Source organism: Corvus hawaiiensis, chromosome 16 (genome assembly GCF_020740725.1).
Source record: "Corvus hawaiiensis isolate bCorHaw1 chromosome 16, bCorHaw1.pri.cur, whole genome shotgun sequence".
Taxonomy (NCBI): domain Eukaryota; kingdom Metazoa; phylum Chordata; class Aves; order Passeriformes; family Corvidae; genus Corvus; species Corvus hawaiiensis.
In genome coordinates this window covers 14559201-14582201 of record NC_063228.1, presented here as the reverse complement: position 1 = coordinate 14582201, position 23001 = coordinate 14559201, and the positions used below count along the sequence as shown (strand labels likewise).

Sequence of the window (23001 nt, the reverse complement as noted above, 5' to 3'; positions counted from 1 at the left end):
AAGGGAGAATGACTCCTTACTCCCAGCAGGCAGGGCTAGATGGGATATTGGGAAGGAATTGTTCCCTGGGAGGGTGGGGAGGCTCAGAGAAGCTGTGGCTGCCCCTGGATCCCTGGCAGTGTCCAAGGCCAGGTTCGATGGGGCTTGGAGCAGCCTGGGCTAGTGGAAGGTGTCCCTGCCCATGGCAGGGGTGGAATGGGATGAGCTTTAAGGTTCTTTCCACCCCAATCCATTCTGGGATTCAGCTGTTTGGAGCAGAGAGAAGCAGCAGGCTCTGCTTGCTGAAAAATAAATATTTATTTACATCTGCAAAGAGAGTTAATGTGTAAAATGGTCTCATGGGCGTTCCATTGATCCAGCCTGGTGCAGCCTCTTGGCTTTGTGTGCTCACGGCAGCCCCTCTGTGAGGCAGGGGGAGAGGCTCCCCCAGCCCATCAGGGAAGGGGCAGGACCTGGGGCCCCTCCTGTGTCCATGGGCATCTCCTGGAGCATCCCAGCTGCTTCCTCCGGCCTGGAGGGGACTTTTGTGCATGGCAGAGGAAGGAATGTGGTGGGAACAGGCACTGGCAGTGTGTCTGTGCTGCTCCTGCGGGTCAGAGCGAGGGGCTGGGTGCTGAGGGGGTCTCTAGCTGCTCTGGGCTCCTCCAGGACGGCACAGGAGCAGGGCAGGAGGGCAGCCAGGCACAGGCAGCCTTGCTCAAACCACACTACCTCAGATGCTTCCCTTGCTCCTGGGCTTCCTGGGAGCCACAGGCTGCTTGGCCAGGGTGGGATGATGCTTTGGCACCCCCCTGGAAAGCAGACTCCCAGGATTTTAGCCTTTGGCCAGCAAAATGGTTCCTGAGCTCCTGCCAGGCCTGGAAATCCAGCTTTCCCTCCACAAAGCAGGAGGAGGCTGGGCTGGATGGGGGTGGTGGGGCTCTGCTCCAGTGAGTTGCTGCTCTCAAATCCTTCACTCCCAAGTGCTTTTGAGGCTCCATCCTTGGCTCTGCCCATGGCCAGGGGGGACCAGGGGGGTTTGTGCAGCTGCAGAGCAGCGAGGAAGGGATGGGTGCTGCTGTTCTGTGTTGGTGATGGGGGTGGGGAGGGAGTGCTGAAGCAGCCCTTTGCTGTGAAGAGCTTTACAGGGTGGCTGTGGCTGTCTGGGAGCTGCCAGGGTGCTGGTGAGATGGTCCTGGGGTGGGACACAGGGGAGGACAGGGAGGCCCTGGATGTGGTGTAGCCCAGGGTGCAGGATTTGGGCAGCAGCTCCTCTTCCTACTGCTGAGGATCAGGCTCCTTCCGGCTGCTGGGATCCCACAGCTGCCCAGGTGGATGTGGGTGTTCCAGGGGTTCCCTGTGTGGAAGGTGTCCTGGGGTGGCTGCCAGGTTCTGCTGCTGCACAGGCAGTGGGAGGAAGCAGCAGGCACTGCCCACGCAGCCCCCCCTGGGCACAGGCTGAGGGGACAGCGATGCCTGGCAAGAGCCAGGGCTGCCATCTCCCACTTGGGTCGCAGCAGGGATGTCCCTTCCAGCAGCTCCAGTGTGGCACAGCCAGACACCGATCCCAGCCTGGCCATCCCGGGTGGGCACTGCCCAGCACAGCTTCCTGCAGCCTCCTGCCCTCCAGCCAGGCCCTGTGGCCAGCAGAGCCTCTGCCCTGGCTGGTCACCACCTCAGTGGGCACAGCAGAGCGCTGGGTGGTCGAGCTTCCAGAGCTGCCACTTCTTCTTCATCTCGGACTTCACCTGCCACGTGGGAGGGAGCAGGAGCTTATCCCTGGCTGTGCCCTCCCTGCAGGCACAGCCTGGGGTGGGGAAGGCGGGCAGGAGGGGCCGTGCCAGGTGCAGGGACAGGAACAGGGACGTTACCTCCTTGTTGGCAAAGCAGTACAGCACGGCCACCAGGAAGCCCTGCAGGGAGAGCCGGGAGTGAGCCCCCCCTGCCATCCCTCTGCTGCACTGGGATGGGCTTAGGCTCCCCCCAGGCCACTTCTGGGTGCCTTTAGGGCTGAGGTCCCCCTGGCACCGCTGCCTCAGGGAGCGCGGGAGGCACCACCACGCTCTCAAGGGCAGAGGGTGGCAGAGACAGTGTCACCCTTCCCATGGAAGCACCACACGGAGAACAAGCTGGAAGAGGCACCCCCTGATCTTTGCTCTATGGTGTGCCCAGAGCAAGGACTTGTTTCACTCCCGCCTCACCTGGAAGGAGTTGAGGAAGAGGGTGAAGAACACCTTGATGTAGCGCAGGATGCCCGTGGTTTGCTCGTCGGTGGCGAAGATGAAAACGACCTCGTGGATCCCGAAGAGGGGGATGAGGGTCAGGGTCGCTTTGGCCAGCCTGGAGGAGAGTAAGGGGACCCCAAAACTCCCAGTTAATCCCAGGGTGGTTGTTTAAGGATGTGTGAGGTGGAGGAGAGGCATGGATGGGATGTGGAGGTGGTGTTTTCCCGTTATCCCAAACTGTCCCTGCCCCTCTCCCGGCCCACCTCAGCTTGTAGTCAGCGTAGCCCTTCTGGTTGGCCCGGAGTTTGGCCAGGATCACCTTGAGGATCCGCATGAAGATGAGCAGGTTGATCTGGGAGGGAGAGACAGGGCAGGGGCACGCAGAGCCCAGCACTCCCACCCTGGCTGGGGCACTCACCCAGCAGGAGATGGCACCCCCTGTGCTGCCAAGGCTGCTGCTGCCCTTCCTTCCCTCCTGCCATCCCAACATCCCAGCTGGGAAGCAGCAGGGGCCACCCCCAGCCCCTTTCTCTGGGGTTCAGCCCCCCAGCTTCCTTCATGAACCCCCAGAACCTGGGAGTCAGCAAATTGCTGAACCCCCTGTGCATTTGGCTGGTCCTTGCAGGCCAACTCTCCCTCCTGGCCTCTGCTGGAAACTCCCCTGGGGATCACAGCCCTGCCCAGGCCGGGAGCCAGGGGCTGAGCTGCTGTTATCCAAAAGGTCCCGGGGCTGGCAGCTGTTCCCTACCAGGGAGGCGAGCAGGATGGGGATGCGGATGATCCACCAGTAAGCCATGTTCTCGTTCAGTGCCCAGCACCTGCCAGGGAGATGCAGAGAGCAGCACCATCACCCTGTGCTGGGGGCAGGATCATCCAAGAGCTCTCCAGCCCCAGCCAGGCGCCTCAGGGACCCTCAGCAGCCTCTGAGCATCCCAGTAGGATCTCCATCCACCCACCCATCCATCCATAATCCATCCATCCCTCCATCCAGCCATCCTTCCATCCCCACTCACTCTGCGTTCTCCTTCAGGTACTTGGCGGCCATCCAGGGCACCACGAACACCACGGGGGTCCCTGCAAGTCACACAGCAAACCCTGTAAAACCAAGCACCCTCCTGAGCTGAGAAACCACCCCTGTGATGGGGGGGGCACTGTGGGGACACCTGGGGTCGGCAGAGCCCCCACCCCTCACTCTCCTGGTCCCATGGTGCCCCCGACACCGGGCACTGCCCCCTCCCCACTGCGCGTCCGGGCGGCCCCTACCCCAGCCCAGGTAGAGGTAGAGCCTGTAGTAATTCTTCTCGGAGAACACGGCCCCGATGAGCAGCTTGTAGAGGTAGACAGCTTCCACCAGGAACCAGTAGTGGTTGGCCAGGATGCAGTACTGCATCAGCACCTGCGCTGCACGGCACCCCAGCGCTGCCTGCCATGGGAGAGCCACCGTGGGGCTGGCTGTGCCCATGGGGCACCCCACAGCTCACCCACAGGGACCAGGCACCCCAGGAGCTCATCCACCAGGTGTATGGTGCTGCACAGGCACCCCCAAGAGCTCATACAGCAGGTGTATGGTGTTATACAGGCACCCCAAGAACCCTGAGAATTCCCCTATGGGTGCCCTGAGAGCTCACCCAGCGGCTGCACAGGCACCCCAAGAGCTCACCCACAGAGCACAGGCGCCCCAAAAGCTCAGCCACAGGGCATGGGCACCCCTAGAGCTGGCCCAGAGGGTGCACAGGCAGCACAGGCACTCCCAGACCTCACCCATCAGGGGCATGGGCGGCACAGGCACCCCAAAAGCGTGTCCACCGGGTGGATGGGCACCCCAGGATCATGCACAGGTAGCCCAAGACCTCATCTATCAGATGCATGGGCAGCATTGGCACCCCAAAAACTCACCCACCGGGTGTCTGGGGCTGCATGGGCACCGACCCCCCGCACACCCCTGCCCTGGGCGAGGGTCCCCACGCTGCCACCAGCCCAGCACTCGCCTCGTGGCTCAGCAGAGCCTCCCAGTCAGCCACCTGCACCAGCTCCACGCCCCAGCGCCGCTCCAGCAGCGCGTCCTTCACCATCACCGAGGTCGCCCGCAGCCCGAAGGAGGCGAACAGGTTGGCGTGGATGTAATTCCTGGTGCAGCGCAGGTTCCTGCAGGAGCCGGGGTCAGGCAGGGCCAGCGCAGCTGGCAGGGAGCGGGGGCAGGGCCGCGTCCTACCTGAAGACGGTGAGGACGAGCAGGGCGGAGATGAGGGTGAGCAGCGACAGCGAGTACCCCACGGTGTAGAGAACCTTGAAGCTCAGCATGAGCCGGCGGGCGCCTTCCTGCAGGTGGGCACAGCACCAGGGAGCCCAGGTGGGAGCTATGTCCACCCCTGGCCAGGCTGCCCTGGCCACCCCTGGGGTCCCAGCCAGGGTCCCACCTCCTCAGCAGTGACCTCCAGCTCATCCTCGCACTGGGAGTAGTCCCTCCAGGGCTGGCTGCCGTTCACTGTCACCCACTGGCCGTCGGTGCCACACCTGCGGCTCACCAGCCCGTGCTTCACTGCGGACACGAAGCACCCGCACAGTCCCTCAGGCTGCCCCAAATCCCTCCCCTGGGATGATGGATCTGACCCTGCTCAGCCCCAAAGACCCTGTCCCAGGGCAGGCACTGGCAGGGCGTGAGCTGGCTCTGCTCTGAGTCCCTTTACCCCCGGTCTGCTCATGGGTCCCTCTGCCCCTGTCAGCGGGCAGGAGGGGAACCCCGAGAGCCTCTCCACCCCCAGCACGGCTCAGCCCTGGCTTCCAGCTCCAGGGTGGCAGGAGGGCATCCTCACCTTTCTCAAACCAGGGCAGGTAGAAGGGGCAGGAGACGTTGACAGCGGTGCCGGGGCTCCCGTCGGGCCAGCAGGCGTACATGTCAAATGTCCTGTTGCAGAACAGCCCTTCCGAGGGCAGGGACAGGGACAGCCAATGGTCAGATGCTGGTGGCACAGCCACATCGAACCCTGCCATCCCAGCGCCTCCGAGGGGGCTGATGCCACCCTGAAAGGGGCCCACGTGTCCCACACCAGCCTCAGCCCCCCAGGGCATCCCAGCCCTGGGTATCCCATCTGAGATGTGGAGATCCTCGTCAGTCCCTTGGCTCACCCTCCGTGGGTGACCGGAGCAGAGGATGCTGGAGGAGGGATAAACCCCAGCCCCGGCTCTGTGTGCCCCATGTCTGACCCCGAGCTGGGCACGGCCGGGTACCTGCCGGGTAGGGCTCGCTCGCCATCCTCCTCAGGCACTCGTCACGGTACCGCAGCCACTCCTCGAAGGTCTTCTCCAGCACCTTGGCCCCGCCGTGCTGCAAGCCCAGAGCCGGGTCAGAGCACCCTGACTGCCCCCATGAACTGCTGCCACATCCTCGGGACGGGCAGGAACCCAGCACGGAGCCGGGATGGAGCCGCCACGCAGGGGTCAGAGCCCGGCAGTGCCAACCCCGCTGCCCCCCGGCCCCAGCCCGGCCCTCACCGGCACGGAGAACAGGCAGAGCCAGGCAAGCTGGACAAGGCTCCGCAGGGATCCAGCTCCAAGCATGTCCCTCATGGCTGCTCCCAGCCTGACCAGTGCTCCCAGCGCCGGGGAGCGTCTCAGGCTGGGCCGGGGACTGAGATCCTGGTGAGAGGAGGAGGAATGGGGACGGCTCGGCTCTGCCAGCCACCCACCCCCGGTGGAGGCAGAGATGTGCTTCCCAGGGCAGCAGAGGAGAAGATCCTGGGCACGTCCTGGGCTGCCACAGCTCCGGCTCGCTTCCCTGATGGAGCCAAAACCTCGGGGAGCACCAGGCAGAGCAGCGAGGGTGTAAATGGATCACACGCCTCGGACGAGCGTGGTCAGCTTCCACCACCCACCGCTGCCATCCCCGAGGGGAGCAAACGCCATCGTGACAGCCGACGTGACAGCCTCAGCGCCACCGCTTCCCCCCAGCAGGTAGCTGGCACCCCTGGGTGACGCGGGAAGGGGCTGCAGGGACAGGAGGCAGCGAGACCTCTCTGGGGTCCCCTGGGCCCCCACCCCAGGCTGGGACCCCCAAACCAGCTGCACCCCACCACCTCCCGCCCCGATCCTGCTCGCAGAGACCCCTCACAGCCCAGCCGGGGGCTCGGGGGAGGAGCGGCTCGGTCACTCCGGGGCTCCCCGCTCCTCCCGGGGCTCCCCATCGCTCCAGGCTGGACAACCCCAGCCCGCCCCCTCCTCACCCTTCCCCCAGCACGGACCCCCGGGTTTATCCCCCCACGAGGGTCCCCAGCTGGTCCCGCTCGGTGCCTGAGGGGGTCCCGGGGCTCCGCCGCTTCCTCTGCCCGCTTACCCGGCTCTGTGGGATCGGCAGTCCCGATGTCCCGGTGTTCCCGGTGTTCCCGGTGCTCCCGGTGTTACCGGCAGCCTCGGCAGTGCCGGTGTTTCTGGCAGCCCCAGTGTTCCCGTTGTTCCCGGTGTTCCCGGTGTTCCCGGTGTTCCCGGTGTTCCCGGTGTCACGGGCAGCCCCGGTTCCGCGAGGTGAACGCGGCGGTGACCGAGCGGCGTCTGCGGCGGAGCCGCCTCCTGCCAGCGCCGTGCCCCGACGGGAGGGGGTTTTTGGGGGGGCTTAGGGGGAGTTCGGGGGCCGCACCGCCTCCCGGGGCTCCGGACGCCCAGTGAGAGGCGGGGGGTCCCGGCGCTGCTGCCCCCGCGCCCGCGGAGCTCCAACACGGACCCACGGAGCCCCCAGGAATCACACAGGGATGGGGGTCCAGGTCCAGCCCTGCCGGGGGTCCCCAGTTGAGTCACATGAGGATGGGGATGGGGGTCCAGGTCCAGCCCTGCCGGGGGTCCCCAGTTGAGTCACATGAGGATGGGGATGGGGGTCCAGGTCCAGCCCCTCTGACAGTCCCCAGCTGTATCACACGGGGACAGGGATTGGGGTCCAGCCCTCAAACTGTGGGTCACAGGGACTGGATCAAGGATCCAGACCCTTTCAGTCTCCCCCAGAGCCCCCATCACACAGCCCCAGGGAAAGTCCTTCACCTCCCAGGCTCGGTGTCCCTCTGGCTGTCCCCTGGGCTGGGTGCTGTGAGGTGCTGGCGTGGTGACAGCCCCCGTGCAGGCAGGGTGGGCTGCGGGGGCCACCCTCCCCTGGGGACCAGGAGGCCCTGGGGACAGTACTGGATCCAGCACGAGGACACAGCCTGTGACATCCATGGGTCCCATCATCCAGCCAGGGGACCTTCAAGGGCAGGGATGAGCCACGGGACAAGCCTGGTGGCCCCGGTCCTGCTGCTTTTCCAGCACCCCACGTGCCGGCAGTGGGGAGGGAGGGGGTCTGTGCTGGGGCAGGGCTGGGGAAGGTGGTTTTCCCATCAGTGGTGCGGGGGAGATTCCCCTGGGGTCCCCCAAATTACCAGCAGTGCAGCCCTGCCAGGCTCCCACCTCCCTCCCAGTGCAACTGGGCGTCCCTCCGTGCTGCAATGCTGATGCCCACCACCCTGCCCTGCAGCAGGATGGGGTTCATACCCCAAAACTAGCGGAATGCACCAGAAAATGCATTTATTTTGCAAAAATCAGATGTTTGCCTCGAAGCTGCTGCAGTAGGCTGGGAGCAGACACAGGAGCCAGACGGAAGAGGAGTCACAGCTGTTGCTCCAGTGATGCGAGCGGCGTCTGGTTATTCAAAGTGACAAATAACCGATGGCAGAGCAGCCCAGGGTAAGGATTGGCTGTCTGGGGGGAAAATGAGCCTCAGGTGTCTCCCCCAGCATGAGCCAACACCACGGTGTTCGCTCATTAACAGAGTATGGACTTTGGACAAAGGCCTGGAGGGACAGGACACAGGGAATGGCTTCCCACTGCCAGAGGGCAGGGCTGGATGGGATATGGGGAAGGAATTGTTCCCTGGGAGGGTGGGCAGGCCCTGGCACAGGGTGCCCAGAGCAGCTGTGGCTGCCCCTGGATCCCTGGCAGTGTCCAAGGTCAGGCTGGATGGGGCTTGGAGCAGCCTGGGATAGGGGAAGGTGTCCCTGCCCATGGCAGGGGTGGCACTGGATGGGCTTTAAGGTCCCTTCCAACACGAACCATTCCATGATAACATGGCCCTGGGGCACTCATGGAGGATGATTCTGGCCACATCCCCCTTCCCAGACACAGACACTGCACGTGTTCACCCACAGATCTCCCTGTGTGAATCCATCTAATGGCAGCAGGAGCACTGGGTGGGCTCCACAAGGATGCTGGATTTGGGGGACAGCCCAGGGCTGCAGCATGTGGATGCCATTCCCTGGAGAGGAATCACAAAACTCCAGACGTTATTGTCCCGGTGTGGTCCATCTGGATGGGATTTTTTCCCTGGTCCCTTGAACAGGGACATGAGGAACGAGCTGTTCCTCTCCATATTGATGCATTTCAGGCGAGGTCTCCATAGCGACTGCAGCGCTCACGGCTCAGCCGGGGCCGGATCCCAATCCATGGGGTGCTCAGAGCCAGCTGGAGCCACGGGAAGAGGGGCTGGGACAGCACCCCACTCCTAACAGCCGCTGTGCTGCTGGGGTGGGCTTGGGACACAGCTGTCACCAAGGACACACAACTGGGAAATTTATTTATTAAAGGTGATGTTCACCATCAGAGCTGGGAAAATTGTCCCAGAATGGTCTTGGGTGTTGAAGCTGTTGGTGCTTCTTGTGCAACCTGAGAGCTGCAGGGGTGCTCAGGGAGAGGAGAGCATCCTCCAGTGTCCTGCATGGACACTGAGTCCTGGAATTGTTCGGGTTGGAAACGCCCTCTGAGGTCATCGAGTCCAACGAGTCAGCACTGCCAGGTCCACCATCAACCCATGTCTCTGAACACCACAACTACAAGGTTTTGGAATGCTTCCAGGGATGGTCACTCCACCACTGCTCTCAGCAGCCTCTTCCCGTGCCTGATCACTCTTTCAATGAAGAAATTTTCCCGATATCCAGCCTAAACCTCCTCTGGTGCAACTGGAGGCCGTTTCCTCTGGTCCTGTCCCTTGTTCCCTGGGAGAAAAGCCAGGGTCACTGAGGGATAGACACCCAGCCAGACAACCCCCCAGGGCTAAATCCCTTCCCCCCAAGCACTGCTACCAGCAGCAACAACCTCTGGAATGCAGCTTTCACTTTATCCATCCGTCATTGATGGGGGAATTCACCCATGTGTGTTATTGCAGGCTCTGCTAATCACGGTGCTTTGCTCCCCGTCCAGAAGCAATTCGCAGAACAGAAACCCTCACCAACACATCCCGACTCGCAATTATCCAGGGAACTTCCCAGAAAAGGTAGAGAAATCCATCAGCGTGTGAATGCCCAGGAACCAGCGTGAGGCGGGACCTCCAGTGCTGGGAGCTCAGGGGCACCAAAAGCTCGTGAAAATCCTAAAAACCAATGTGTTTTAAATATTTTTAATATCAGCAGATGGTGCTCTTAGAAACTGCTGCTAACCCAATGCGGTGCAGACCCATGTGAGCGCAGAGGTGTTTGCCCTGGAATTCCCTCTTTTCCAAAGCTGTTCCTTGCATCCCAACAAAATCTGTTTCTCACTTGAACCTCTCTGATGCAGGAGAGGAATGACCCCGAGCTCTACCAAGCCTCCTGTCTCTGGAGGGCAGAGATTTGGGGTGAATCTGAGCTCTGAGACAGAGCAACAGCGAAATCACCGTCTGGGGGACACCGAGTGACTCCGGCACCACCGCGGGACGGGACTGTCCCAACTCACCCCGGGACATTCCTGCTTTGGGGCTTATCCCTGGAAAGACCATGAGAAATGTAATGTTTAATGCTCCATTATGTGCTTGAGCGTTTCCTCGATGGCCACAGGCTGTTCCACTGTGATTATAAAGGGATTGATGACTTGTCAGCCTGTCCATAGCCAGAAATCAGCCAAACACCGCTGGTAGCCTGCTCAGGAATGACCAGCCGGGGGATTTCGTAGGGAATCATCTGCTTGGACATTTATTCCTGAAAAATGCTGGTTTCGAGAGCTACGGAGTGACACAGGACTTTGGAGGGACAAGGAGAGATGCTGGTTTGAGTGAAAAAGGAAGAAGTGGTGCCCCGGCACTTGGAGGGTGCCCCCAGCCAGCACCTTGCAGGGGTTAAACGAGACCTGGAGCTCTGAGCTTGGGATTTTGGCCAGTGTTTGCAGAAGGGAGCATCCATTTCCATCCCATTTCCAGCTTGTTTCCATCCCCTGAGGCGTTGACAGCCAGGGACCCCACTCCATCGCAAAGCAAAGGTCACTCCCAAGCCGGTGTTTCACCACATTCCAGTGGTAAATGAGTGTTCTCAGCTCAGAAAGGCGCTGTTGGATTTGGCACTTACTCAGAGCCTTCAGCAGCTGCCGTCCCTCCAGCGAGCCCCCAGGCACTTGGGATGTGAGCCTGGATTCAAAGCCGACCAGGTCCCTTCGTTTCCACGTGGATTCTCGCCTAATTCAAGCCGGAAGGTTTAACCGATAAGATCAAGAACTTCTCTGAAATTCATCTCTATTCACATCCTGCCCCGGGGCTGGACTCTTTGTCCCATCCTCTGCTGAAGGGCACGGCTTCCCCTCTTCCATATGTAAAGCCTTGGCAGGCAGAGCAGCATCCGTATTCCAAGCTGGGGTTTATTTAACCCCGGCATCGAGAATTCAAGGGGCAGATAAAGAGATGCATCTTTTATTTCCTCCCTGCCTGGTAGGAGCCTGGTTGCAACTTCTTCGATCACCAGCTCTGGGGCCACAGCACAAGAAAAATCTGGCTGGAGCTGTTGGAGCGAGTCCAGAGGAGGCCACAGAGATACTGTGAGGGCTGGAGCCCCTCTGCTCTGGAGCCAGGCTGGGAGAGCTGGGGGTGCTCACCTGGACAAGAGAAGACTCCAGGGAGAGCTCAGAGCCCCTTCCAGGGCCTAAAGGGGCTCCAGGAGAGCTGGAGAGGGACTGGGGACAAGGGATGGAGGGACAGGACACAGGGAATGGCTTCCCAGTGCCAGAGGGCAGGGCTGGATGGGATATTGGGAAGGAATTGTTCCCTGGGAGGGTGGGCAGGCCCTGGCACAGGGTGCCCAGAGAAGCTGTGGCTGCCCCTGGATCCCTGGCAGTGTCCAAGGCCAGGTTGGACAGGGCTTGGAGCGTCAGGAAAATTAATCCACAAACACCAGAGGTTTATGTCCAAAAAGGAGACAGAGGAGTCCTGTAACTTTATACGAATAAAGGGAGAGGCCACGGGGCATTTCCCATGGGATCTCTCAAATTGTTAGAGGACGCAGCCTCCTTTTTATCCAAATTTCCAGGCTTCATTTCCCTCTCTCTTTCCCCATTGGCTGAGGTATTTGAGAGGTACAGACTTCCCAAATCACCTAATACAGACCCCCTTCCAATGTGTACTCCCTCCCTTTTTTCTTCTTCCTTGTGTCTCTGTTCTTTTTCTCTAAGTCCAGGGATTTAGCACGGCCTCAGCCTAGTAACAGTCTGTGTCAATCAGCAGAATTCCTGAACCATAAATTCCAGAATTTATGGTTCCTCCCATTGCTTCTTTCCCCTCTCAGTATCTGGCTGTATCTACCAGCAGGCCCACAGTTGGTTTGTAAACACACCTCCTCCTCATTCCTTTCAGGAGCAGCCTGGGATAGTGGAAGGTGTCCCTGCTGACCCCCTCCAGGTGAAAACACTGCTAATTGCTATTTAGCTTAATCATCATTAAACTGGGCATGGTCAGGGTTAATCCCAGGTGAAACCACTAAGGGACATCTCCATCAGAGCCTCCCAGCAGCTGCTCATGTGCTCCTCAGGGGTGTGGCAGTGCTTTGCCAGCTCAGGATGCTCCCCAGAATTTCCAGCGGGAAGCTGGAAGATCTCCTTTGCTATTTGCCAAAACACATCCGCAGTCACTCCAAGGAATGAGTGTGAAGGCTCAGCCCTTGCTCCTCCCAGCCCAGGGGCATCCCCACCCACCCTGTGGAGCATCCCGAGTGGGTCTGTGGCAGGAAAACCTGGGGTGCCCCAGCACTGGGGGTGCCCCTCAGCTGCTCTGGGAACAGATGTGTTTCCCACACCTTTAACATCCTGTTTTGGAGAACCAAGGCATTAAGAAGTTGCCTTGCCTTGCCCTGGGTTCTGCATCCTTCCCAGCCCTCCAGCTGTCTCAAATGTTGGATGTTTGCGACCTTATGGGATTGTGTGATGGATGAAAATGGATTTTCACCCTAGACTGTAATTGGCACTGCTCTGTTGTGCTCAGCAAAGCATTCAAGTCACTCGGACCTGCCAGGTGAGAGATGTGCTCTGCATTTCCCTCCTGCCAGCAGATCTGAAAGGGCTCCAGAAAAACTCCCCCCAAGGTTGCCAACCCCTCTCATGGTACAAAACCTGGCTTAGAGCTGGGAAAGGGAGGCACTGAGACTGGAGGCTCTGTGCTGTCATGAGGCAGGATGCTCCAGGTGGGACTGGGGAATGCTGGGAGGCCAGCTACCACAGGAGACGTCAGGATGTGTCTCCTCCAGCATTATTTGGGTGACTTGGGAATCCCCCAAAGCCCCCATGTTTGGGAGCTGACAGCCCCCAGGCCCACTGCTGGATCACAACACACTCAGTGGGAAAGTTCCCTCCCCCTCACTTTGGGGAAAATGAAGTGAAAAAGCAACTTGCACAATTCTTAGCAGTTCCTTGCATGTGTTCCTGCAGGAGCTTCCCAAATAACTGCTGGAGCAGGTGGATCTGAGGCTGGGCAGCACCCTGGGCTTGGTGGAGTGGCTGCTGCTTCTCATGGTGTTTGCAGGGAGATGCTCCTCTGCTCCAACACAGCTCCCATTGGAAGCCCAAATGAGAATCACAGACCATGGAATGGTTTGGGTGGGAAAGGACCTTAAAGCTCATCTTGTCCCACCCCCTGCTATGGGCAGGGACACCTTCCACTGTCCCAGGCTGCTCCAAGCCCCAATGTCCAACCTGGCCTTGGACACTTCCAGGGATCCAGGGGCAGCCACAGCTTCTCTGGGCACCCTGTGCCAGGGCCTCACCATCGTGGGCTCTTTCTGGCATCAGATTTCTGCATGTTTACAAAATCTTCACAAGAATGTGGGGGCTTGGGTTGTATCTAAAGGTGTCAATAGATGCCATGAGCTGGGCTGAAAACTCTGCTGGGTTTTTGTGTCAGCCAGGGCTGCTTGTGTGTGATTTTCTTTCTGATGGCAACAGGGCCCATTAATCAGTGTAAATTGAGGGCTGTGCAGCCCCTGGTTGTCACTCCTTCCACACCCACTCCTGCTCCTGCTGTTGCAGGGAAGCTCTCCAGGAGCAGCAGCGTGGAGCACACGCCTCCTGCCTCAGCAGCTGCTGTCTTCCCCATAGAACTGGGATTTCTTTAGCCCCTTTTTCAGCTCCTTCTGCTGGGCACAACCAGCTCCAAGGACTTGCTCAGAGGGTGCTGCACACTGTGCAGGGATGGGGTGTTATCAAGCACATTTACTGATGAGCTTGCAGGCAGACATCACCCCAACTCCTGCTCTGCAGCCTCCCCATCCTGGAGATCACCTTCCTGCAATTCCATAGGCTTTGGATGAGCTTTTGAGGACTATTCATTTCTCTTTTATTTAATGAAACCTCAAGCTGGGTCCTGGGTTTGCTGGCAGTGTGATCTATTTTCTGGAGGTCAAGTCAAGAGAGATTTCTGGCCGAACATGTCAGCTCTGCTCATAAAGATGCCCAGACATCCTCATCAGGAGTGTTTTCCTGATGTGACCACACATTTTCTGACAGCTTAAGAACTGTGATGAAGGCACCCAGCCTGCAGAAAAAAATCTATCTCCTGCCCAGGGAGCCTGAGATCCTCATTACCTAACTGAGGGGGGATAATAATTCCTCAAATCCAATAAGAACCGTAGTGCAACAGCGTTGGCATCGAGGTTGTCAGGTCTCCCTCCACCAGGCAGAAGCAGGTGACAAAGCTGCTGGGAGTGATGCTGGATTCATCCAGGAGGAATGGCTTCCCCTGGGCTCAGTTTTACAGCTGAGAGTGGTTTTGCACTAGGAAAAGGTGGTTCCAAGGAGGGGGCTATTTCCAGGTGAGGTGTGGCCCTGCTGTCGCTTCTCTCTCCCTGTGACTGTGCCTGGCTTGCTCTGGCTGGGATTCCTGCCAGGAGAGGAAGCTGGATTCAGGGATCCCTTTGGCTTTGCTGGGAGTTGGGGTTCCATGGGAGGGCTCAGCAGTGCCATCACCTCCCTGGGCACTGGCACCCACTGCCTGCAGGCCATGGTCTGCAAAATCTGCCAGCCCAGTGATCTCCCACTCACCAATCCCTGCCCAAAGCCCCTCCATCACTTCCACTCCAAACCTTTCCTTGTCACAAACCTATTTTCAGGTGTTTTGAACACAAACCAGCTCCCCTCATGTTTGAACAGAGTGACACTTAATTCTGCTGCTGAGATCACAGGTTTCTGCCAGCACAGGGACACAAAATTCCCAGACTGGCCCAGCCCAAGGTCTGTTTACCCAAGACTCCAACTCCCCCTGAGAGCACCCCTCAGAGAGGGGGGAAAAGCCAGGCAAAGGTTGCACCTCCACAGGTAAGGACTATTTGGGATAATCCTGGAAGAGCTCTCATTTCCACCCATTTTGTGTCCCTGGTTTTGATGGCGGTGCCCAAATGCTGACTATGCTCAGTTACTGGGGATATAAAATACTTAACTGGGGGGGGGGAAATCCTCTGGAACTGTACTTAAGCCTATCCACTTGAATGCAGTGGATGTGGCACCTGGGGACATGGGTTAGTGTTGGCCTTGGCAGTGCTGGGGAATGGGTGGATGCGGTGATCTTGGAGGGCTTTTCCAACCTTCACCATTCTGTGGCTGCAATGAGTTAAATAAAGAGGCTGTGCCAAGTCTGGGGCCTGGAGAAGAGGAGGCTCAGGAAGGTTTGTTTCACCCTTTTGGTGAGCAGGGTTTTTGTTTCCTCATCCACAAGCAGCGTTTTCTGGGTGATCCTTATCGAAAAGGGTAAAATTGGGTGACTGTGACAGTGGCCTTCCAAACCTGTCCTTCTCTGTCCTTGTCACCTTGGCTGCTTGTTCTCTGTGCCTTTCCCTCCAGGTAGTCCAAGAGCCAAAACGTTGGTGAAAAACACACCAAAGCATCTCATGATCATTGTGGGTCACTTCCAAGTTGGGATATTTGATGAGAAATCAAGGATTTTTGGATCCCCTGTGCCTTGTGCTGACGGTGAGCTGGACTTGCAGCTCCCAGGCTCACTGGCAGGGCTGTGCTGGCTTTAAATCAAGCTGTGCTGTGCCATCTGAAATTGGACCCCCAGGAATTAGGCAGACTTTGGGAAATCAGCACTTAGTGCTGGCTTCGGGTGGGTCAAATGGCTCTTTGCTTTGGAGGGAGTTAATGGAAGGTGTGTATAATTTTGTTTTTCACTGAATATAAATGAGAAGCCAATCTCCTCTCCTGACCTGTCAGACACAGACGGAGATGGATCTGGAAATCTCCTTGCTCGGGGGTGTTTTTTCATCCTAAGTAGCTTCTCCTGCTCCTCTGCTGAGTGACCAAAGGGCAGCTGTTGATTTATTACTCCTGGTGTTTGATCCATGGGTTGAGGCTTATCCTGGGCACCCAGCTCTCCTCTAATGCCAGCCCATTAACAGGGAGACCTGCTCTGCACTGTAATTACAGGGAACGTGACATTCCTGCAGATTTCCCTTCCCCAGACCTTCAGATTTCCCCAGGCTCCTCGGCACAAAGAGCACCTCACTTCCCCCAGTGGTTCCCTGGCTATTTCCCCCCCTCCTGGGAGGGGTTACTTTCCCTTCCACACCTCTGGAGTGATGAGGTTCATGTTAAATAAAGTGGGAAGGAAGGAGTTTGCTCATGAAACTCTTCAAAGACCAAGAAGTCTGCAAGCTAAGCCAGCCCTCAGCAGCAAACAGAAGCCTCAGATCCTGTGGCAGCAACCCAGGCATGAAAACAGAATTTGGGTGAAAATGGATGTCCCAGATGGGAAATAAGGGAGGCTCTGACTGGAAGAGCAAAAAATGGAAGTAAAAGGCAAAAGTGGATGCAAAAAGCTGAGCATGACGTGTCTGTACAATTCCATGAACCAGCCAAAGGAAAACTTCATCACTTCTTACCCTGCCTGGTTTTGGGGATTTTTTTGCAACAGCCCCTCTCTGAGCAAACGGTCTGGCAGATTCCCTTCCCAGTGTTTCAGGCAATTTGTAAAGCTAAAACCATATCTAACAGGTAGGCTGGGAAACAACCCAGCAGAAACAGGTTGTATTTTCTCCACCATCATGACCACACTAATTTAATTTTTTTTTCCACAGTATGTGAGAGGTGACTTAGAGGATATTGAAGTGTACAGCAGCTTCGCAGGAGGGTTTTCCTGAGATGCAAAAGAAGCCTGAGGACTTTTAACCCATTTTTTCCTGCAACAGGGCAGGCACAGCTGAGTGTTTTCTGATTTTTGTGCTTGAAGAATCGGAAGAATGTCTGCTCACTTCAATTTTTTTTATTCCTAATTTAAAAAGCATTAGAGAAATGAGGTTAAAAATAATTCGTGTTCTCACTTGATCACGTTTCCAACAGCACATTTATGTCCCAGCCCAGACAAAAGCAGAGGGGCTCCAGCCCTTGGAGAGTGATTTTTATGACCCTGGGGAGAACCAAAGCTGTAAAATAACATCTTGACCCTTGCTGAGTGTGGTCCAGGTGAGCCTGACCCCAAGTAACTGCTGGCCCCATGGGAATCTCATGAAGCAGCAACTCCTCACAAAGCCTAATTCCTTGTTACCAGAGGGGAAAAAATTGGCTTAGGTCTATCTGCCAGGTAGGGTAATGCAAGGATGTGAGAATTCGACTTTAAAATGTGATAGAAGCTTTAGTGCCAAGCTCTGCTAAAAAAACCCTCCAAAACCTCTGGGGAAAAAACAGTAGAACATGAAGAATGAAAATATATATATATTGCAAAAAAAAAAACCAGACCAAGAAAACAAAAACACCCCCAACCACCATTTCATCTGCAACAAGATGTCTGATGGCTGAAAGGACTGAGGGAAAGATGAATAGAGCTGACTATTTATATGTTGAGACCCTGACAGGTTCTGTACTCAAAGCCTGCAGTGCCAGCTGATGGCTCACCCACGGTCACAGAAACCTGCACCAAAATTGCCAGTTTTCCTTCCTTTCCATGAAAATTTCCACTTTTGTCCTGATGAAGAAGAGAAAAAGCCCCAATTGCTCCAGTGTGGAGGATGGAATGGGGAGATGCTTCCATGGAGGTGAGTTCATGTGCCAGGGAATAAGTAGAGGTGTATTTTCCTTCAGGTGTGGGTTGCTGGAAATGGGAAGTGAGCAGGGAGAAAAGTTTATCCTTCATGGATGGAACATGAGCCCCTGCCAGAGAGGCTGCTCCTCTCTGGGTCCCTGTTTGGTTCAAAGTTACATCCACCCCACCTCCAGCAGCACCTTTGTGCTGCCTAATATTAATATATAAATATTAATTTTATTTACTTAGAGTCTCAGTGTAGTGTTTACCTCAGCTGTGGAATTTATTGTATTTATTTTACAGCTTTGGCTTTCCCCCACATATTTCACCAATAGTGAGTGTAACTCAGAGCAGAGCAGGGGAATGGTTCCTTCCTTCTTTGATCCCCCTGAACAAGTGGCGTTGCTGATATATTCTTAAACTGGTGAATTATTCAAGGTTTGCTGTCTCATGGCTTTCTGGCATAAGAAACCCAGTCTCTAAACACATCTCCTATTTCCTAATGTAACTACTTCATTTCAGTATTTATTCTTTCAGGATTTATTGCTCTTTCCTTGCTTTTGATTACTTTTTCAGTCATGTGCGTGAGTATTGGTCACTACAGAGTCCATGACGGTGTGTTTTCTAACCTTGGGCAGTTAGAAGTGAAAAAACTGTGAACTGCTCTGCAAAATGTCCTCAGACATCCATGTATCAGCCTGACATGGAGATGATTTTCAACTCAATCCACCCTGAGATACAGATGACCCTGTCATGAAGAGCTGTGGCTGCTCCATGCAGTGTTCCTGCAGAGATCTGTGGTCACAGCTCCCATTCCTTTGTCCATCCAACATCACCACTGTCAGCACAGAAAGCCTCACGCTGTTCTTGCTTGATGTATCAACATGGAAACTGCTGTGGGTTATGTCTGTAGGGGCAAACTCGGGACATCAAAACCCTTTAAGAAGTTTATTACGAAGCTGCTGCCAGGATCAGTCAGCACTGGATGTGGCTGGGAGCTGAGAGGCTGCAAAAGCCGTGTTGGTTGGCTCAGGCTGGCTTCTGTGGCAGTTTCTGCAGCCCAGCAATTCTGTGTGTCTATCTGAGCACCCCAGAGATGCTCCTGACACTTCCCTGGGGCTGCCCAGGGGCCTGCAAGCGCCTTCTGGGGCCACCCAGACACCTCCCTGGGCCTTTGGGGCTCCCTGGCACAGTGCAGACAGGGGCCAAAGAAAAGCTTCTTTGGAAGACGCAGGCAAGAGAATATTGCCCACGGTCTGAATTCCAGCTGCCCTCAATAATCTTTAAATCCTGCTGTGACTTTCAGGCTCTACTTTACTGCTGGTCTGCAGCACATGTGCTAAACCATCAATGGGACTCCCCCTGATGCATATGGAACAGTAAAATAACACAGCAATGTACAGAAAACATGAAATTTATTGAACATTAATACTCTTAAAAGTTTCTACGCTGCTACAAACTCGAACTGTGTGGTTAAGAAGATTCCAGGGAAAACTATTTCCTAATAACAAAGGGGTTCCTAACACCTATGGGCAGGAATGTCCCAGTGCCCGGGCTCAGCACTGGTCACACATTCCCTGCCATGTCCACCAAGCCCAGAGATGAGCTGGGGCTGGGGAGTCGGAGGAGAGGCGAGAGGTGGAGTCTGCTCTTCTGAGTGCCGGCGTTCCTTCGCCTCCTCCCTCGGGGCACTGGCCTCTGCCGGGAGCTCTGGAGCAGAGACATCTTCATCAGGGCCTGGTTCTCCAGCAGCAGCTGCAGCAGCTCCTCGGAGCAGCCGTGGCCCTGGCAGCACGGCCGTGCAGAGGCCCCGGCGCTCTGGCTCTTCGCCTGCAACACCCAGCACAGGGAGCCCGATGGAGGGGCGGAGGGGCCTCGGGGCTGAGCCCTCGGGCGCTGCCCTTGGCCTCTCCTGCACAGAGAGCCTGGGCCCGGCCGGGCTGCCCCGGGCAGAGGCTGCAGCAAGAGCAGCTCCGGGCTCAGCCGGGCCCGTTCCTGCCCAGCGCCGGGCTCAGCCCCCGCTCCGCCAAAGCCTTGGCCGAAGGGCTGCCCCAGAGGCACCCACGGGCCTGCCCAGCTCTGCTCCCCCACGGGGGCCCTCGGCCCTCGCCCCACACCCTCCTGGCCCAAGGCCGTGGCGGCCCCGGCACCGGCCCACCTGCCTCAGCCCCTCCCTCACCTCTCCCCAGCGTCTCCTGAGCCCTCTGACAAGGACCCAGCCCACGTAAAAGCCCCTGAGAATCAGGGCCACGGCTGCGCAGATCCACGGCAGCGCCTCCAGGACCAGCATGGCGTCCCTCCCTGGCGCCACGGCCTCCTGCTCCTCCAGGGCCTGGGGAAGCGCATCCCAGCTCCCTGTGTCCCCAGCAGCGTGGCTGGAAGGGTCCAGTGGCTGCACCAAGAGCAGCAGCAGCGAGAGCGGCAGCAGCCGCAAGAGCCCCTGGCTGAGCATGGTGCTGCTGACGGACGAGCTGCCCCCGCTGAACAGGCTCTGGACGTCCTTCCCAGCCGACTTCTGCCTGGGCTCTGGGCACGGCGACGGGCTGGGGACACTTACCAACCACCACGCTGTCCCCAAAGGCTGTGATGTCACAAGGCTGTTGCCTGGGGCAGGAGAAATGGGTGTGAATGTCGTCACAGAGGACTCGGTCTGGAGGAATGGCTGGGGGCAGACTCAAGCACAGTCTGAACTTCTGAACTTTAGGGGAAAATGCCCAGGCTTCATGGACTTGTGAAGATGAACTTTTCTGCCCAGGCTGGGCTTCAAGCTCATTTCAGTGGTCATACAATGCATGACAAGGCAGGGCTATGTGTTCAAGGGGCAATATGGGGTAGGTGGTTGGGGAAGGCTGCACCTTCCTAGGACATCAGCACTGGGGAAAGGAGGAGGGCAACATGCGGTCAGGAGTTCAGGAGAAAAGGAGGCTGCCTCCTCCAAAAACTTGAGAGAGACCCCACCGGGGTACGGCCTGGTGCACTCTGTCCCTTCTCCTAAATACGGGTGACTCTTGCAGGACTCCTCTGTCCCCTGTGCAGACTTTGCTGGCCTTTCACAGCGGCATGTTCAGCACAGGGCTCTCCAGTGCAGGGCCAAGAGCTGGACTTGGAGGATCCTTGGGGGTCCCTTTCAACTCCACACATTCTGTGATTCTGTGACTCCACGTCCCCTTATCCTGTCCCTGTTCCCTGGGAGCAGAGCCCGGCCCCCACCTGGCTGCACCTTCCTGTCATGAAGCTGCCGAGAGTGAGAAGGTCCCCCCTGAGCCTCCTCCAGGATGGGCCCCCAGGCTCCCTCAGCCTCTCTGCACAGGACATGAGCTCCAGCCCCTTCCCCAGCTCCGTTCCCTTCCCTGCACACGCTCCAGCCCCTCAATGTCCTTCTGCAACTGAGGCCCCACAACTGCACACAGCACTCGAGCTGTGGCCTCCCCAGTGCCCAGCACAGGGCCACGAGCACTGCCCTGCTCCTGCTGGCCATGCCACTGCTGACACAGGCCAGGGGCCATTGGCCTTCTTGCCCACCTGGGCACACCTGGATCTGCTTCAGCCGCTGTCCACCAGCAGCCCCGGGTGCCCCAGGGTCCTGAGAGCACCTTCTGGGACAACCCAGAACCCTCCCTGTGCCTTTTGGTGCACTCTGGTACAATATGGACAGTAATAGAACAAAAGATAATTTGTAGATGTTATCAATAAAATATTTCTAAAGGTGGGATTCTCAGTTTTCCTATAAAAATGTACCTGTACAGTTTAATTGACTTTTATTCTGAAGAACTTTCAGAGCTCTGAGTCATGGATGATGTACAGGATACAAACTGCTGGAAGGTTGGCATGAGCAAAGCCATGGCCTGCCCTGGTGCTTACAGACAAAAGGAAATGCAGGATGGAAATGCAGACCTGACCATAGGGATCAGTGAGGATATACAATGAATACTGTAGCAGGGTTAGGAATTTTGTGTCTTGTGTTTATGGTTTCTTCACGACAAAGGGAAACGCACTTGTGAAGATACAGGCTGCTGTTAGTTGACTTTCTAACAGCCATGTTTTCATCTCCTTCTGAAAATAAGTATTTCCCAGCCTTGACTGAGCCTAGTAAATTTTGCTCCTTATCCACAGTGGCTGAAGAGGTGTATTCAGGACCCCCCAGCAGCAATTCCTGCCAGGGAAGTGTGTCAGGCTTTACACGTTTTGCAGTTCGTACACAAACCCACTGTGTGCATTCCGGGGTCCAGATACCCCACCCTGCAGTTGGAGATTTACCTTCTAGTCTCATTCATGGTTTCCTTTGATTTTTGCTCCACAAAAGCCGGGCTCTTGCCCTCGGAGAGATCCTTGTCGTCCTCTGCAGAGCGCGTGGAGGGTGGATGGATGGGATGTGGCCGGTGGGTCCGCGTGTGCTCCGGCCGCGTGCAGAACGGGCCCCGCCGGGCCTCCCCTCACACCCCACACACGGCCGGGGTTCCTCAGAATCCCCCGGCGATGGCTCCCAGCCCTCCCTCCTGAGGCACAAACCCCATCCCGGCTTAGCCCGGGGGTGTCCCCAGCGCGGGGGACACAACCACAACACGGAGCTGCCACCGCTTCGCCCAGGCTGTCGGGGCAGCGTCTCCCGCCCCACAGCACACGGGGGAGGCCGGACCGCGCTGAGGCCGCCGGGGCAGAGCCAGGGCGGGGCGCAGGGAGTGGCCGGCAGGGGCAGGGCAGTGCTCGTGGCCCTGTGCTGGGCACTGGGGAGGCCACAGCTCGAGTGCTGTGTGCAGTTGTGGGGCCTCAGTTGCAGAAGGACATTGAGGGGCTGGAGCGGGTGCAGGGAAGGGAAGGGAGCTGGGGAAGGGTCTGGAGCTCATGTCCTGTGCGGAGCGGCTGAGGGAGCCTGGGGGAGCCATCCTGGAGAAGAGGAGGCTGAGGGGGGACCTTCTCACTCTTGGCAGCTTCGTGACAGGAGGGTGCAGCCAGGTGGGTGTGGGGTATGCCCAGCCCCTGCCCTGGAGGGATCTCTGCTGAGATAAGAGATTTTGTAATGGCCCAGCAGGACTCCCTGGAAAGGCAACCACTTCTTTGGTCACGGCGAGAAAACACAGACCCCCAGTCCTTTAGGAGACCCTATGCAGATCCTTTGTAACCCATTGGCCTTTACCCATCCCCTGTATCCCTATGAAAGCTAAGCCCTCTGCCCCTGTGAGGGAGAGCTCTCGTCCCTGGCTTTCCCCTTCGCTGGAGGGGACCCACAATAAAGCTTTCTTCGTGCAGAACCAGCCACACGAGCCTCTCGTCTCTCTCTCTGGTCTGGCTTGGCCTAGAGGCAGCCCTGCAGAGCTGAGCTGGAATCACGAGCTGATAATCACTAAAGAGCTGACAGTCTCTGCAAGGGCCCTCCTGCCAGCAGCTGAGGGAAGACACCGGGCCTCGGGAAGGCGATTCCTTTCAGGACCATCTCTCCGGACCGGTCATCTCTTCCTGGGTCAGAGCCACTGACCCCACACCAGCTGTAATAGGTGGGGGCCGGGCTCTGCTCCCAGGGAACAAGGGACAGGATAAGAAGACATAGTCTTA

General features: G+C 57.4%; 2 protein-coding genes across 2 annotated transcripts; both read right to left on the bottom strand.

Annotated features, from left to right (window-relative positions):
* Positions 1–278: 278 nt before the first annotated feature.
* Positions 279–6775, bottom strand: LOC125334475 (glucagon receptor-like). The gene is made up of 14 exons (XM_048321314.1): positions 6535–6775; positions 5697–5840; positions 5433–5529; positions 5018–5125; positions 4622–4743; positions 4417–4523; positions 4193–4349; positions 3468–3627; positions 3218–3278; positions 2953–3022; positions 2468–2556; positions 2181–2319; positions 1851–1892; positions 279–1727 (listed from the first exon to the last, which is right to left on the bottom strand). The coding sequence occupies exons 2-14, from the start codon at positions 5769–5771 to the stop codon at positions 1656–1658; spliced, it is 1299 nt and encodes a 432-aa protein (XP_048177271.1). The 5' UTR covers positions 5772–5840; positions 6535–6775; the 3' UTR covers positions 279–1655.
* A 12242-nt stretch (positions 6776–19017) lies between these two features.
* On the bottom strand, positions 19018–21990 carry LOC125334422. The gene is made up of 3 exons (XM_048321241.1): positions 21709–21990; positions 19517–20055; positions 19018–19281 (listed from the first exon to the last, which is right to left on the bottom strand). Exons 1-3 carry the CDS (start codon positions 21719–21721, stop codon positions 19018–19020), a joined length of 816 nt encoding a protein of 271 aa, XP_048177198.1. The 5' UTR covers positions 21722–21990.
* Between the last annotated feature and the right edge of the window lie 1011 nt (positions 21991–23001).

What these genes read in the sequence shown, in the direction of transcription:
- LOC125334422 (XM_048321241.1), bottom strand. An exon ending in GAGCAGAGCTGGGCAGGCCC is followed by an intron (nt 19,282 to 19,516) that starts GTGGGTGCCTCT and finishes TGGGTGTTGCAG; the next exon opens with GCGAAGAGCCAGAGCGCCGG.
- LOC125334475 (XM_048321314.1), bottom strand. Translation starts at nt 5,771, where the DNA reads ATGAGGGACATGCTTGGAGCTGGATCCCTGCGGAGCCTTGTCCAGCTT. An exon ending in TGGAGGTCACTGCTGAGGAG is followed by an intron (nt 4,524 to 4,621) that starts GTGGGACCCTGG and finishes GCCCACCTGCAG; the next exon opens with GAAGGCGCCCGCCGGCTCAT. An exon ending in TACCTGAAGGAGAACGCAGA is followed by an intron (nt 3,023 to 3,217) that starts GTGAGTGGGGAT and finishes TCTCCCTGGCAG; the next exon opens with GTGCTGGGCACTGAACGAGA.